We start from the raw sequence: 17035 nt of genomic DNA, 5'->3' as shown, positions 1-17035 counted from the left end.
AGGAGAGACGCCCCTAGCCATACAATACCCCACCCTTTATAACATCGTGCAATGTAAGGAGGATTATGTAAGCACAGTATTTCAAACGACTCCCTTGAACATTCAGTGTAGACGTGCGTTAGTTGGTGAGCGGTGGACTGCCTGGATGCATTTGGTCCGGAGATTGATAGATGTTCAATTATCTGACCAGCCTGATTCGACACGATGGAAGTTAGCTAGAAATGGGGTGTTTACGGTGAAATCTTTCTATATGGATTTGATTAATTCTGGCACAATCTCGAGATCGTTACATATTTGGGAGGTTAAGGTTCCCTTGCGTATTAAGATATTTATGTGGTTCGTCCACAAGCAAGTGATCCTCACCAAAGATAACTTACTTAAGAGGCGGTGGGTAGGTAGTTCGCGTTGTTGTTTTTGTGATCATGATGAAACAATACAACAATTATTCATAGAGTGTTCACTAGCCAAGCTGCTTTGGAGAACGATTCATATAGCCTTTAACATTACTCCTCCAGTTGACATTGGATCATTGTTTAGAACATGGTTAGCCGGGGTTGATCAGATTACTGCGGCTCGTATTCGGATTGAAATATGTGCGCTCATGTGGACTATATGGAATTGCAGGAATGCCATAATTTTTAACAGACAACATACTTTAACTTTCTTGCAGGTCATCTTCAGAGCGTCCGCATGGATCCGTACGTGGTCCTTACTCACTCCTACGGACTCCAGGGAGCCTTTGGTTACTGGGTGCAACCAGTGGGAGATGGTAGCGCGGGCTATATTCAACCGGTTCGGATGGCGGTTGCATAACAGGATCGGAGTCTAGGGAGCTTGCCCTTGGCATTATCATACCGATTGGGATTTTGAGCATGTAATTTTCTTTTTATTTTTTGCTCCGCTTGCGAGCTGTAATGCTTATTTGGTTTTGTGATACTTCGAGACTTTTTAATAAGATGGCTGCATGCATCGTCATGATGCAGAGGCCGGGGGCACGCCTCCATTTTCTAGAAAAAATCCCCTTTTCGAAGGAAAAAAAAATCTTATATTTGAGAACGTTAACTACTAATAACCCTCTAAATTCCCTTTGCTTGTACTGGGCAAGATTATTGCTATGGTGGTCTAAACTTTCACCTCATTCTGTAAAGCTAACTTGGCAACTTAGTAGGAGTAGTTTGAAGTCATCTACCATTTCATGTATAAATTTTTTGATCTCTCATGCATTTCTTTGCACTTGCACTGATTTCAGGTACACTTCTCATGCATTTCTTTGCACCTCTGACACTTCCAAAACTGCCTGCTAATACATCATGGGCTGCTGGAACATCTGGATTCAGAGGAACTCCAAAATCTTCAAGGCATTGACACCCTCTATTCTCTCCTGGAAAAGGCAAATGTGGCACAAGATTAAAAGGAAGTATGAAGATACTCTTCTTACTTGGATTGATCAGCACCTATCCTGAGTAATCTATGAACATGATGGATTTTCCAAGAGCTGGTTTTGGGTAGTTTCGAGAGTACTTCCTGCTTGTAGCCGAAAGGCCTTTGTAAATATTTACTATTTTTAATACAATATACCGTAGAATGATTGTTCTACGGTTCTTGGTTAAAAAAAACATAAGCCTTGTAGATCTCGTGGTGCTTGACTTGTATCACGATCTTGTGAAAAGTATCTTCTTGTGTGAAATATATGTATCTATATGTTCAGTTTGTACCCCTCTAATCTGACGGAAGTTACACACTTGTGAATTGGCAAGACTTATGTAGCTTGAATATTCAGATGTAGCACTGCTTGAACAACAGAAGGTGAGAATTACAAATGCCTGAGGCCGAAAGGAAAGAGTTGAGCGAGTAGTGATGTCTTTTCAGGACAGTTATTAGGTTTAGAAAAGGAGGGCAGTTATTAGGTGGTCATGAAAGTTTCAGCAAAATTGTTCTTTTTTTTAACCATGCATGAGAGCTGCATGTAAACTTTACAGAAGAAGAGAAGGGCCAAAGCCCAAAGTCCCAGAATACAACGACCAAGAAAATGACTAGACAACACCCCAAAACAAAAAGAAACACCAGAAACAGTTAACTAGTACTCCCTCCGTAAACTAATATAAGAGCATTTAGATTACTACTTTAGTGATCTAAACGCTCTTATATTAGTTTACAGAAGGAGTAACATACAACGACCAGGAACTAAATCTTTCCAAACCAGTAACTAGCATCAGCTTTCAGCTGGCTCCTAACCTGAGTAAACGGCGTACCAAACGACCATTAGGCAGACAGAAATTTGGTTTTTTGTTCTGCATTTGTTCAACAATGAAAAGGACCAGGCAGAGAACTTGATGGTTGTCGATCTCTTACGAAATGATCTGTGTAAGGTTGTCGATATCCTAAAGTAATCTCTATCTCTGTCCAAAATCACTGGAAGAAAGACTGCATATTTAACTCGGACACCGGTTACAAATTCATCAGATCTGCCCAGTCACCATCGTCAGGAAGCACACCAAGTGTTAGCCCGTACAGGTCTTGTCCATTATCCTCAAACATTCAGAAATCAGACATGTATACAGACCAACTGAAAAGATCTCTGGGTGCGTGGGTTCTTTAGATCTTCAGAAATTCGAAAAACACTGTCTTTTTCGATCAGGCGTTGATGTCAGTCGACCAGCGAAATTGTTTGAATCCGAATTAATCTGGATGGTTTAGTAGTGTGTGGCCATTGGTCAGTTGGTGGATTAGAGACGAAGATCAAAAACATGTTTCCTGTCAGCACTCAAGCTTATGTTTACAGAGGTAAATTTTCGTGCGAAACTAACCGAATGTGCAGAACTTAAATCAGATCTGAGAGAACAAAAGTTTATTCTGACAGAATTTCGTCAATGGTCGTAACATTTTTCCCCCTACACAATCCGCATTTCAGGAACTTCCATGATCCGCATTTCACATTCAGCAGGTTGTCACCAATTTCATTCAACACTTTGCATTGAACACATTACAGGACGAAACAAACACTGCAAGCCTGCAAGTGTACAGATGCTACAAGCTTGAACAGAGACAATTTACTATGCTTTGTATGCACTAAATTATCATCCAAGCATTTACATATTTTGCATTGGAAAAGTTCCAAGCATGGACGGATCGAGGCAGAAGAACAAGATCACTGCGCCGGTGGAACGATCAGCGGCGCCTTCTTCCTGATCAACGTCTTCTTGGCCGTGACTCTCTTTCTCGGAGGCATCAACGGAGCGAACTCCACCACCTCCTCCTTTATGGACACTGCCATCGTGTCGATCTTGGCAGCAGCAGAAGGGTGGGCGTTTGCAGCAGCGGTGGCGAACCACGGGAGCTTCAGCGCGGCGGCCGCCGTCAGCCGCTTGTCGGGGTTGCATGTAAGAAGACCGTTGAGGACCTGGAATCCCTCCGCGGACAGCGTCTCCTCCGGGAACAAATCTCGCAGCGTGCTCTGCTGCCCCGGCACCAGCGGCGGCGGGGCGGCGTGCGGCAGCGACGTGAACCCCGGCCACGTCGTGTCGTCTGGCACGCCCACCACTTGGAAGATCCTTTGGAACAGAGATATGAATTCGGCGGCCTGGAAAATCCTCTTGCCCGAGAGCATCTCCGCCATGACGCACCCAAGAGACCATGTGTCGACGAGCGCGTCGTAGTCCTGTTTTCCGAGGAGCATCTCGGGCGCCCGGTACTCGCCCATGCCAACCTCCTCCTCGTACGGCGGCGCCTCCGACATGGACATGGCGACGCCGAAGTCGCAGATCTTGACGACTTCCCCTCCGACGAGGATGTTGGCAGGATTGATGTCGTGGTGCACGACGTGGCACCGGTGCATCTTCTTGGCGGCCGTGAGGAGCTGCCACATGAAGGTGCACACCGTGGCCTCCGGGAGCCCGCCGGGCCTCTCGCTCAGGAGAAGCTTGAGGCTCTGGCCCTTGACGTAGTCCATGACGAGGCAGAGCTCGTCGGTCACGTAGTCGAGCGTGACGCCGCGAAAGCCGACGATGTGCGGGTGGCCGCCGCACGCCTCGAGGAAGCGGGCCTCCCGCAGCACCTCGTGGGGGTCGGCGGGGTCGTGGAGGGACTTGATGGCGACGAGCTGGCGGGTGGCGCGGCAGCGTGCCTTGACGACGGCGCCGAACTTGCCTTGGCCGAGGCACGACTCCTGGTCGTAGTCATAGGTGGTCCCGACGACGACGCGCCTCCTCTTCTGGCTGGCGTGGCCGTCGAGGGACGCGGCGGGTCGCTTGCAGGTGAACGCCATCGGATCGATCGGCGCGCTGAACAGAGATGAGGGAGACGGGAGAGCGCGAGATGGACGACCGGCAAATACATCCTACGTATATATACACCGAGACGGCTTGGATCGACGGCGGCTCGGTTCCCGTCTTCCAAACGGATTCCCGGGGATAACAAGTCAAACTATGTTCCAATCCGATTCCGACCAGCACTGCTTGCAGCCGGCGCAAGTATCAGTTTTTTTTTTATTTTGAGGAGCGGCGCGAGTATCAGTTTAGCTAGAATGATCGGTCTGAGAAGGCGACTTTCCTAGATCCACTTCTAACTTTTTTTTAGAGTAGGCCAATGGCATACCTTTGTATTATAGAAGGCAGAATATATGTACAAGAGTCCGGACGAGATGCGAACAAATCGTCGGGGGAGACACACACACGACTCCGACACCCAATAAAAACCTTAATCTACTGTCTCATAAAAGGATTTAGAGCTCCGACACCGTCGAGACCGGCCTTCTTCCAATCTTCAATCTCCTCTTGAATGTCATCTCTCAGCTGCAGGGGAGATCTCTGCCTCGATCTGTTGTTGAAGACACGGGCATTGCGTTGCTTTCAGAGCGCCCACGCAATAAGAATCACTATCGAGTCGATGCTCCTCTTGGACCTCCCAGAGAAACGCCTCCGTTGGTCCCACCACCAGTTTAAAAACGTGACATTTGAGCTCGGTGTGTGAATGTTGGTGTTCCAAGCACTTGAGCGGTGCCCAGCTACGCCAAATGCAACCGGCCGTCGGGGAGCGGATATAGCCCGTGCAAAGTCTGTTGTAAGTGGAACTGGCTGTGTACTTGCGCGATGCGTCGCAGGGCCACTCGAAGCGATCAGGTTCATCCACGTTTCTCTCCACAGTGCTAATGGCTCGGATCAGCATGTAAACTTGCATGTGCCCCAAGAAAGTGAGCTCTCCATTAATATTGACTCCTAACTTTGAATCAGAATTACAATGAAACACATCGTACAACCAAAGAAGGAAAAGAAATCAGAGATACAATGCGTTGAACAAAAGCTAAAATACAACGAATACATAAGAAGATGCCAACTAGAGGGCCAAACAAAGGACCAGCTGGGGAACATGAGCTCGCCTTATGTACCTTTGGTAATGTGGAGCTGCTCACCCGAGAGCAAGTAAGAACACAAGAATGGCAAGCAGGAGATGTAACGTGCAAGACCACCACACCAAGCAAACCATTGAGCCTTCGAGCCATCACCCACATCATGAAGCAAGCCAAAGGCACTAGCTACAGAACGGGAGCGCCCCATGAACACACGCAAGCAATGAGCAACAAAGCCACTAGGAGGAGCCAGACCTCGCCAAGACAACCATCTCTCAGCCGCCGATGTGTCTGAGTCACCATAGAGGGGACCACTATCCCCTCTCACCCAGGCCGAGGGCGTCCCGAACGGATAGATAGGACCTCGCAGAGATTAGAGGACAAAGGCTCTAGGAGGACACCGACTCTCCACGGCGAGGCGTCACCGCTGGAAGAAAAATCTGCCGCCTCTAGGAGCACACATCACCCGTTGCTGCCCACACTCCTCTCGACAGACCCAAGACGGCGCCTTCAAGAAGGTGACGGCGCCGTGGCGCCGCCGCCACCCAATGAAAGGTTGTGGGTTTTCACCAGGGGCAGGGGAAGGAGGAGGAGAGAAGATGGACCTCAACATCACCAATATGAAGTGGAACAACGTCGGGAGCACCGCCGTCGGCCAAGAGTATACCCTGATCCACAACTCCACACCCCACATCCACATATCCAACCACCAGATCCTGCAGGGCACAACGTGGCGGAGGCAGCAGAAAGAGCCCAGGACTCCGTCTTAAGATCTGGAGCAAGAAGACCGCGAGGGGCCCACGGCAAGGCGCCCACATCCACCGCCCACCTGCTGCCCACACGGCTAGGAAGAGGCAGCCCACAACACTGAAGGGCGTCGCCCACTGTCGAAGTGACGACACCTGCCCCACCAGAGTCCTCTGCCTTGACCCAATGTCCAAGGTCGAGCGACGAAGCGACCGAGAACCCCACCGCCACCCTCATCAGTAGCCGCGCGGGGGTCCCGACGACTACCTCCGGCGGCAGTGAGGAAGGGAGAGAGGAGGAGGGAGTGGTGGCTGATACGTCTCCAAAGTATCAATAATTTTTGATTGTTCCATGCTATTATATTATCTGTTTGGATGTTTAATGGGATTTAATATGTTCTTTTATATTATTTTGGGACTAACCTATTAACCGGAGGCCTAGTGCCAGTTTATGTTTTTTTGCCTATTTTAGAGTTCTGCAGAAAAGGAATACCAAACGGAGTCCAAACGGAATGAAATCTTCGCGAGGATCTTTCTTGGACCAAAAGCAATCCAGAAGACTTGAAGTTGAAGTCTGGAACTCCACGAGGAGGCCACGAGGCAGGAGGGCGCGCCCAGGGGGGTAGGCGCGCCCCCACCCTCGTGGACCCCTCATAGCTCCACCGACGTACTTCTTTCGCCTATATATACTCTTATACCCTAGAAACATCAGGGGGAGCCACGGAACAACTTTTCCACCGCCGCAACCTTCTGTACCCATGAGATCCCGTCTTGGGGACTCTTTTCGGCGATCTGTCGGAGGGGAAATCGATCACGGAGGGCTTCTACATCAACACCATTGCCTCTCTGATGAAGCGTGAGTAGTTTACCACAGACCTTCGGGTCCATAGTTATTAGCTAGATGGCTTCTTCTCTCTCTTTGGTTCTCAATACAAAGTTCTCCTCTATATTCTTGGAGATCTATTCGATGTAATACTCTTTTGCGGTGTGTTTGCCGAGATCCGATGAATTGTGGATTTATGAACTTGATTGTCTATGAATATTATTTGGTTCTTCTCTGAATTCTTATATGAATGCACTACTAGAAAAAAGGCTACTAGCAGCGCGGGTACCCGCGCTACTAGTATCACGCTATAGCTAATAGTTAGTAGCAGCGTGGGTTATACCCGCGCTACTACTAACAAAGTTAGTAGTAGCGTGTGCCATCCATGCTACTGCTATTTCGTACCCGCCCCACTACTAACGAAATAGTAGTAGCGTGTCCATACTACCAACGCTACTAGTATCCTAAATACTAGTAGCGCGCAGTTTTTTCCCACGCCACTACTAACTAATTTATAATTAAAAAAATAAAATCCACCAATTCCATTTTATGCATACAGTTCCCAGTAAACACAATAGTGAGCACTGCTGGGCTCCTATTTCAAGGTCCAATTTATGTTTTGTTTGCATATTTGTGTTTCTCGTAGCGAGGACTTTCAAACAAGACCACTTTGAATATATTTTGACAAGTTTTAAGATTCAATTAAATTGCAAATATGAAAAAGTAGATTCATAATATGTTTTTTTGTTAAGTTTCATGAAGTTTTACCAAGTTTTAATTTCATGTTTAGGTTTTAGAGTTTAGTTGGTAATATTTTAGTTTTAGAGTATCGGCTTAGGATTAAGGTTTTGTCAAGTTTCGCCAAGTTTTAGCAAGTTCACCAAGTACACAGACTTTGTTTTTAACCAAATTTTAACTTTCAAAACTTACTAAAATTTTAAAGTTGTTAAAACCTTCACAAGAGTGTTTTTGTTTCAACATCCTCGTCGCGAGCAAAACAAATGCAAACAAAATATAAATTGGACTTTCCGTTCAAATGATATAATATATTAAATTAATATTAAATAAAAAGGCATGGCAAATGGAACCAATGGAACATGTAATCTGACAAAAGCAACCCCCCACGTAATTAAGAGCATGGTTAATACTATAGCCAACAATCGGCTATATGAAGTTCCCACGCCATCTATAGCTAGCCTAATAGCCCACTCATACTATAGTTAGTCATATGATATGTCATTAATATATGACTCACATTCTTATCTCACAAAGGATGTTGGGGCCCATGCTAAAGTCTACAACCCACTTCTCTTCCCTCTGCTCTCCTCTCACCTTCAACTAGGAAAAAATCTGATGATGCATCTCTTAGGGCATGACCAATGCATAGCCCCAGGGTGATGCCCCATATGCCATGTAGGATCGAATGTCAGAGAAAGTAGGTTCGGATGGGGAAGCGGGATCCTCTGCAGGAGGCGGGTGCTTGAGGAGAAAAAGTGTGGTCCGGTGTAAAAGGCTAAAAAAGTTGAAGTGGAGAGTAGAGATGCATGTGTGCTAAAGTCTCTATTTTTTATTCATTGATGAGGCCCACTAGTAGTAGCTTCCGTTGGGGAGAGAAAATCAATGTAGTTGCCTCAACCTACTTTTTCTCGTGGGCCATATGTATCCATATACCACCATAGTTCATGTCTTTATATCCCGCATATGTCATCTTATTATGCTTGCTCTCAGGCAAAGCCATGCATATGACCTTTCCACCTTTCTGAATTACGAGCCAGATGGTGGTCCACATTGTCCCAAAAGGTGTGAGTCATGACCCCTACATGCTACAAATCTCCTCTCTAGCTTTCTGTTGCAACAAACTTATCCCGGTGTGGCCTGACCGTCATAAAGAATAACATTGGCTTTGGCTGATCTCATTTGCTTACGTTTCTTTTTTTTTTGCAGAAGTTGTTTGTAAAGAATAGTAATGCTGACTTTGGCCCGGATAAACATCTATAATCATAGATTATCGATTATATTTTATGATAAGTCTATTTCTATGGACCGCCTATGCATCAAGCGATCATTTTCAGTTAAATCGATGTGCTATTGTTCTTCAACATCATTCTCTTTGACCCACTCTTCAACTTAGGCCTAACTGTAGTATGACGCCTGACCCCACAGCCCTGCCCGATATACAACTGGCGCCCGCACCCGAACCTGACAACCTATTGGGTCTCTTCCATCAAGGACGCTGCAGTGAGCCATGTCATCCCCGTCTCCGGTGAGGTCTTGGCTCGTCCTCGACACCATGATGTCCTCGTTGCCACGTTGTCCCTATATTCGGTGAGATCCTGGCTCGTCCTCGTCGGGATTCTGGATTCCAAAAATCAAATTCAAGCAGACGAATATTTAGCCAATTTGATTTTATTTTTAGATAGTTAAACTTATAGATCTTTGGTTGATGAAAATAGAAGACTTCAATTTTGGATCAGAAGTCATACTAGTTGGGGGGGGGGGTCCAGTCATCAATGACCCTCTAATGAAACACCGGTGATCGAACCTTACCATATTCCCCCCAAAAGTGCCAAATTGATGCAGACAATATTTCATAAGAAAATAACACCCAATTTGCCGCACGTGGCGATGGCATGCTATTACAATGACTAGTGCCAATTTAGAAGTGTTAATATATTGTTAAACTGACATTGAGAAGGTTTCGATACATCGACGTTGTTGTAGTAATGGCTTCAACCCAACTCGAGGTCCCAACCCCTATACTACATGGCACGCCACATAGGGGTAAAAGATGGTCAAGGCCAGTGAACACAAGTCACGGAGGTCAACAATAGTCCAATCAAGCTTGAGTGGGTCCAAGCAAGCCACACTTTAGGTCTATCATGTGCCAAGCACCACTCTCGAGGACCCTACCATAGGACGTAGGTCGTGATCCCGCGAGGCGACTAAACCTATTTAAAATTATTGTCGTATCAATTTGTAGAGTGTATGATGACCTTCACTATAAACTCTCAAAGATTTTACTTCCCTGGTTTATTCTTGTTATTTGAGTAGGAATCTCAGTTTCATCACCTGCCTTCCATGCTCCACAGCTTTGGTTTGTCGGTTATTCGCAAAAAAAAAAACTTCGGTTTGTCGGTGGAGACTATCAAGACAAATTTCAAGTCTGGCCGGGAAGCTTTGTCGAAACAAAAGTCTACGAAAGCAATTTTCCTTGGCACTAGAAATGGAGATCCAAATGCGGTACGTACATTTCTTTCCAGGAATCTAATTTGATTATGGAATATTCAGTCAACAATTTAATTTGGTGCCCGGGCTCATCTACAGCTGGTGAACAGGCAAATGAAAAAAGAGCAGAAAATTTTAAAAAATTGTGGTGCAAGATGCTCAAATGCGTGATGTTCGTGAAATTTTTTGGAGTGTTTGGAAATTTGAGGATCTCGTGGAAAAAAAGATAAAATCAGATGTAAGCAATGCTGTTTTCAAAAGTTTCTCAGACACCCGAAATTTGATTCTGGAATATTCAGTACCCATGCATATCATCATGCTAAATTGGTCTTCACAGGCTGGTCCAGAACAGATCTCTCCTAGTTCAACTGTCTGACCTCCTTTCATGAGGGCCCTACAGGTTCGTCTCCTGATCATGTAAATCTCTCAGAATTTACGTTTGACAGAGTGCTAATTCCTATTATGAAGACATTTTATTCTGGGATGGGGGATGTTTGGTCTTTCCTCTTAACCTGCAAACTTAAATAGTGCAGCCTTTATGATCAAGGGTATGTTCTTCTCGATGTTCAGACCTTTATTGGTAGATGTTAGGTCACCCTATGGATCAGGGTACGATTTATTACATCATTCTCCGAGAAAGTTATTAGCTACTAATAAGCCTCTAAATTCCCTTTGCTTGTACAGTATATGTCATTACTATGGTATTCTGAACTTTCACCCTGTAAAACGAACTTGGCGCCTTTGTAGTTTGAAGTCATCTACCGTTTCATGTATGAAGTTTCCAATCTCTCATGCATTTCTTTGTACTTGCTCTGATTTCAGGTACACTTCTACTGGGAGCCTACATGATGACACTGTCCTGAATGCACTCCTGACGTCTGTAGTGAACACAATTAAACCAGCATACATGCTGTCAGATGGAACACTTCAAAGGGCTGGTGGATCAAAGAAGATCAATTGCAAAGAAGAAAATAAATATGTTGCAGGAAAGGGCGTGGACAAAACTGATCCTCGACAAATGAGTCGTCTGTACTAAACGCAATTTCGAATACCCAGTGAACTTCATGTGTTCCAGACAGAACATAAGCCTTGTGTGCTTGCCTTGTAGTATCATCTTGTGGATGTATCCTTTTGTGTGAAATATATGCATCTATATGATGCCCAGTTTGTACCCCTCTTGTCTGAATTGGTAAGACTTATATATAGCTTGAATATTCGAATGTAGCACTGCTTGAATAACAGAAGGCTAGAATTGCAAATGCCTGAGGCCGGAAGGAAAGAGTTGAGCAAACAATATGATGTTTTTTAGGACAGTTATTAGGTGGTCATGAAAGTTCCAATAAAATTGTCTGCATCCGAATTAATCTTGGTGGTTTAGTAGTGTATGGCCATTGGTCAGTTGGTGTATTAGAGACGAAGATCAAAAACATATTTCCTGTCAGCACTCAGGCTTAAGTTTACCTACACAATCAGATTGGCAAGTTTTCGTCAGAAACTGACCGAATGTGTAGAACATAATTCAGATATGAGAGAACCAGTTTAATCTGACTGGTTTATCAATTGTCGTAACATTTTTTGCCTAGACAATCCGCGTTTCAAGAACTTCCGATTTCACATTCAGCAGGTTGTCACCAATTTCATTCAACACTTTGCATTGAACACATCACAGGACGAAACAAACACTGCAAGCCTGCAAGTGTACAGATGCTACAAGCTTGAACAAAGACAATTTACTCTGTTTTGTATGCACTAAATTATCATCCAAGCATTTACATATTTTGCATCCGAAAAGTTCCAGGCATCGAGGCAGAAGAAGATCTCTGCGACTTCATGCGGCCGGTGGAACGATCAGCGGCGCCTTCTTCCTGATCAACGTCTTCTTGGCCGTGACTCTCTTTCTCGGAGGCATCAACGGAGCGAACTCCACCACCTCCTCCTTTATGGACACGGCCATCGTGTCGATCTTGGCAGCAGCAGAAGGGTGGGCGTTTGCAGCAGCGGTGGCGAACCACGGGAGCTTCAGCGCGGCGGCCGCCGTCAGCCGCTTGTCGGGGTTGCATGTAAGAAGACCGTTGAGGACCTCGAATCCCTCCGCAGACAGCGTCTCCTCCGGGAACAAATCTCGCAGCGTGCTCTGCTGCCCCGGCACCAGCGGCGGCGGGGCGGCGTGCGGCAGCGACGTGAACCCCGGCCACGTCGTGTCGTCTGGCACGCCCACCACTTGGAAGATCCTTTGGAACAGAGATATGAATTCGTCGGCCCGGAAAATCCTCTTGCCCGAGAGCATCTCCGCCATGACGCACCCAAGAGACCATGTGTCGACAAGCGCGTCGTAGTCCTGTTTTCCGAGGAGCATCTCGGGCGCCCGGTACTCGCCCATGCCAACCTCCTCCTCGTACGGCGGCGCCTCCGACATGGACATGGCGACGCCGAAGTCGCAGATCTTGACGACTTCCCCTCCGACGAGGATGTTGGCAGGATTGATGTCGCGGTGCACGACGTGGCACCGGTGCATCTTCTTGGCGGCCGTGAGGAGCTGCCACATGAAGGTGCACACCGTGGCCTCCGGGAGCCCGCCGGGCCTCTCGCTCAGGAGAAGCTTGAGGCTCTGGCCCTTGACGTAGTCCATGACGAGGCAGAGCTCGTCGGTCACGTAGTCGAGCGTGACGCCGCGAAAGCCGACGATGTGCGGGTGGCCGCCGCACGCCTCGAGGAAGCGGGCCTCCCGCAGCACCTCGTGGGGGTCGGCGGGGTCGTGGAGGGACTTGATGGCGACGAGCTGGCGGGTGGCGCGGCAGCGTGCCTTGACGACGGCGCCGAACTTGCCTTGGCCGAGGCACGACTCCTGGTCGTAGTCATAGGTGGTCCCGACGACGACGCGCCTCCTCTTCTGGCTGGCGTGGCCGTCGAGGGACGCGGCGGGTCGCTTGCAGGTGAACGCCATCGGATCGATCGGCGCGCTGAACAGAGATGACGGAGACAGGGGAGCGCGCGTCTGATCTACGAGGAGTAGGGGTGGCGGCGACGAGATGGACGACCGGCAAATACATCGTACGTATATATACACCGAGACGGCTTGGATCGACGGCGGCTCGGTTCCCGTCTTCCAAACGGATTCCCGGGGATAACAAGTCAAACTATGTTCCAATCCGATTCCGACCAGCACTGCTTGCAGCCGGCGCAAGTATCAGTTTTTTTTTTTTTTTTAGGAGCGGCGCGAGTATCAGTTTAGCTAGAATGATCGGTCTGAGAAGGCGACTTTCCTAGATCCACTTCTAACTTTTTTTTAGAGTAGGCCAATGGCATACCTTTGTATTATAGAAGGCAGAATATATGTACAAGAGTCCGGACGAGATGCAAACAAATCGTCCGGGGAGACACACACGACTCCGACACCCAATAAAAACCTTAATCTACTGTCTCATAAAAGGATTTAGAGCTCCGACACCGTCGAGACCGGCCTTCTTCCAATCTTCAATCTCCTCTTGAATGTCATCTTTCAGCTGCAGGGGAGATCTCTGCCTCGATCTGTTGTTGAAGACACGGGCATTGCGTTGCTTTCAGAGCGCCCACGCAATAAGAATCACTATCGAGTCGATGCTCCTCTTGGACCTCCCAGAGAAACGCCTCCGTTGGTCCCACCACCAGTTTAAGAACGTGACATTTGAGGTCGGTGTGTGAATGTTGGTGTTCCAAGCACTTGAGCGGTGCCCAGCTACGCCAAATGCAACCGGCCGTCGGGGAGCGGATATAGCCCGTGCAAAGTTTGTTGTAAGTGGAACTGGCTGTGTACTTGCGCGATGCGTCGCAGGGCCACTCGAAGCGATCAGGTCCATCCACGTTTCTCTCCATAGTGCTAATGGCTCGGATCAGCATGTAAACTTGCATGTGCCCCAAGAAAGTGAGCTCTCCATTGATATCCACTCCTAACTTTGAATTAACAAAGCCATCAACCAATCAGAATTACAACGAAACACACCGTACAACCAAAGAAGGAAAAGAAATCAGAGATACAATGCGTTGAACAAAAGCTAATGCAACGAATACATATGAAGATGCCAACTAGAGGGCCAAACAAAGGACCAGCTGGGGAACAAGAGCTCGCCTTCTGTACCTTCGGTAATGTGGAGCTGCTCAACGGAGAGCAAGTAAGAACACAAGAATGGCAAGCAGGAGATGCAACATGCAAGACCACCACACCAAGCAAACCACTGAGCCTCCTAGCCATCACCCGCATCATGAAGAATGCCAAAGGCACTAACTATAGAATGGGAGCGCCCCAGGAACACACGGCAAGCAATGAGCAACAAAGCCACTAGGAGGAGCCAGACCTCGCCAAGACAACCATCTCTCAGCCGCCGACGTGTCCGAGTCACCATAGAGGGGACGACTATCCCCTCTCACCCAGGCCAAGGGCGTCAACTGAACGGATAGACAGGACCACGCAAAGATCAGAGGATAAAGACTCGAGGAGGACACCGACTCTCCAGAGAGAGAAGAAAAATATGCCGCCTCTAGGAGCACACATCATCCGTTGCCGCCCACACTCCTCTCGACAGACCCACAACGACGCCTTCAAGAAGGTGACGGCGTCGTGGCGCCGCCGCCACCCAATGAAAGGTTGTGGGTTTTCACCAGGGGCAGGGGGAGGAGGAGGGGAGAAGATGGACCTCAACATCACCAACATGAAGGGGGACAACGCCGGGAGCGCCGCCGTCAGCCAAGAGCATACCCTGATCCAGAGCTCACACCCCACATCCACATATCCAACCACCAGATCCTGCAGGGCACGACGTGGAGGAGGCAGCAGAAAGAGCCCAGGACTCCATCCTTAGATCTGGAGCAAGAAGACCGCGAGGGGCCCTCGGCAAGGCACCACATCCACCACCCACCTGCCGCCCACACGGCTAGGAAGAGGCAGCCCACAACACTGAAGGGCGTCGCCCACTGTCGGAGTGACGACACCTGCCCCACCAGAGTCCTCTGCCTTGACCCAAGGTTCAAGGTCGAGCGACGAAGCGACCGACAACCCCACCGCCACCCTCATCGGTAGCCGCACGGGGGTCCCGACGACTACCTCCAGCGGTAGTGAGGAAGGGAGAGAGGAGGAGGGAGTGGCGGCGGGCTAGAGGGTTGGTCGCCCTCAGTTGCCCTCAGGAGATGGACGACCGGCATCGTACTACATACTGTATATACACACTGAATCGACGGCGACTCGGTATCCGTCCCCCCGACGGATTCCCGGAGGAGTTACGCTGGCTTTGAGGTGGCCCCAATGCGTTTTGTTTAGTTTGCTTGGCGCTTGCGGGTCCTGGGGAAACAAGTCAAGCTATGGTCCAATCCGATTCTGACCAGCACTGCCTACACGCCGCGCAAGTCAAGCTGTTCCGGCTGGAGGTGACTTTGCTATTCAATCTGAGTTCCCCACTTATTTCCCTTAGTAGGAGCCATTCATTAGGATTTGAACCTCATTTTAAGAAGTTAAAACAACATAGAAAAAATGTCATGGCGTATAAAACTAAATGCCGTCATGATCAAAATTGATCATGCACTGTACATTTTGTCTAGAAAAGCTATTGCCCATTCCAGAAAAATAAAAAAATTACAGAAGAATCAAGAAAATAGAATATCTTTTTTGCGAATAAGAAAATACAATTTGACGTGCTAAGAAATTTAGAATTTGACATGGTAAGGATTTCATATATAGCATACAACTAAAAAGGCACAACAAAGTATGAAGCAAAATCTGCTATTTGCAATGTGAACAAAAACAATATTTTTACTAAAAGCGCCATCATATAAAATCATACATGGTAAATTTGAAAAAAAAAAGTATAAGGAATTTGCCATGATCGAGGATGATTCAAAATTGAAAATGTTTAGAAAACAAAAGGAAATTGCCATGATCAAGATAATAGACTAAAAGCGGCATCATATAAAATCATGCATGGTAAATTTGAAAAAAAGGTATAAGGAAATCGCCATGATCGAGGATGATTCAAAATTGAAAATGTTTAGAAAACAAAAGGAAATTGCCATGATCAAGATAATAGAAATGCCATCGTACGTATATATACACCGAGACGGCTTGGATCGATGGCGGCCCGGTTCCCGTCTTCCAAACGGATTCCGGGAAGTCAAACTATGTTCCAACCCGATTCCGACCAGCACTGCTTGCAGCCGGCGCAAGTATCAGTTTTTTCATTTTGAGGGCCGGCGCAAGTATCAGTTTAGCTAGAATGATCCTAGAAAATAAGTTTAGCTAGAAGTAATTGGGTGGTTTTAGAATTTGGGCTGATTCGGGGGAGAAAGGCCTTTTCTTTTAGAGAAAAAAAGGCTCGGAACAAAATGCTATTTTTGAAAGCATTTTAGAGCATTGATTTTTCTTTTGCCACCCCTTTCAGGAATGCGAATCCATGATGAAATTTTGCAAGCACATAGAAAATTTGTCATTGTTGGTAACAAAAAGAAAATTCATTTTTTTTAAATTTGTTTCGATTTTACAATTCACTTAATCTCATTTGAGCTCGGGCTGAGAAGGTGAATTTCCTCGATCCACTCCTAAATTTGAATTAAAAAAGACATCAACCAATCAGAATTACAACGAAACACAACGTACAACCAAAGAAGGAAAAGAAATCAGAGATATACACTATTAGGGAAAAGCCTATCAGCAGCGCGGGTTTTAGGCCTATCAGCAGCGCGGGTACCCGCGCTACTAATAAGGCGCTACAGCTAACTTATAGCAGTAGCGCGGGTGCCACCCGCGCTACAGCTAACGTATAGCAGTAGCATGGGTAAAAACCCGCGCTACTACTAATCTGTAATCTCCGAAAAAAAATTTGAATTTTTTCGAAAAAAAATTTGAATTTTTTCGAAAAAAAATTTGAATTTTTT

General features: G+C 47.1%; 1 protein-coding gene and 1 pseudogene across 1 annotated transcript; both read right to left on the bottom strand.

Moving 5' to 3' along the window:
* Window positions 1-3258: 3258 nt before the first annotated feature.
* LOC119281209 lies at window positions 3259-4294 on the bottom strand (annotated as a pseudogene).
* A 7368-nt stretch (window positions 4295-11662) lies between these two features.
* On the bottom strand, window positions 11663-13109 carry LOC119281208 (putative cyclin-dependent kinase F-2). The gene has a single exon (XM_037561803.1). It carries the CDS (start codon window positions 13080-13082, stop codon window positions 11967-11969), a length of 1116 nt encoding a protein of 371 aa, XP_037417700.1. The 5' UTR covers window positions 13083-13109; the 3' UTR covers window positions 11663-11966.
* Window positions 13110-17035: the final 3926 nt, after the last annotated feature.

This window comes from Triticum dicoccoides, chromosome 3B, assembly GCF_002162155.2.
Source record: "Triticum dicoccoides isolate Atlit2015 ecotype Zavitan chromosome 3B, WEW_v2.0, whole genome shotgun sequence".
NCBI lineage: Eukaryota > Viridiplantae > Streptophyta > Magnoliopsida > Poales > Poaceae > Triticum > Triticum dicoccoides.
Note: the sequence above shows the minus strand (reverse complement) of the source record. Positions and strands in the feature narration are given on the sequence as shown.

Coding starts and splice junctions, on each gene's coding strand:
- LOC119281208 (XM_037561803.1), bottom strand. CDS start 13,082: ATGGCGTTCACCTGCAAGCGACCCGCCGCGTCCCTCGACGGCCACGCC.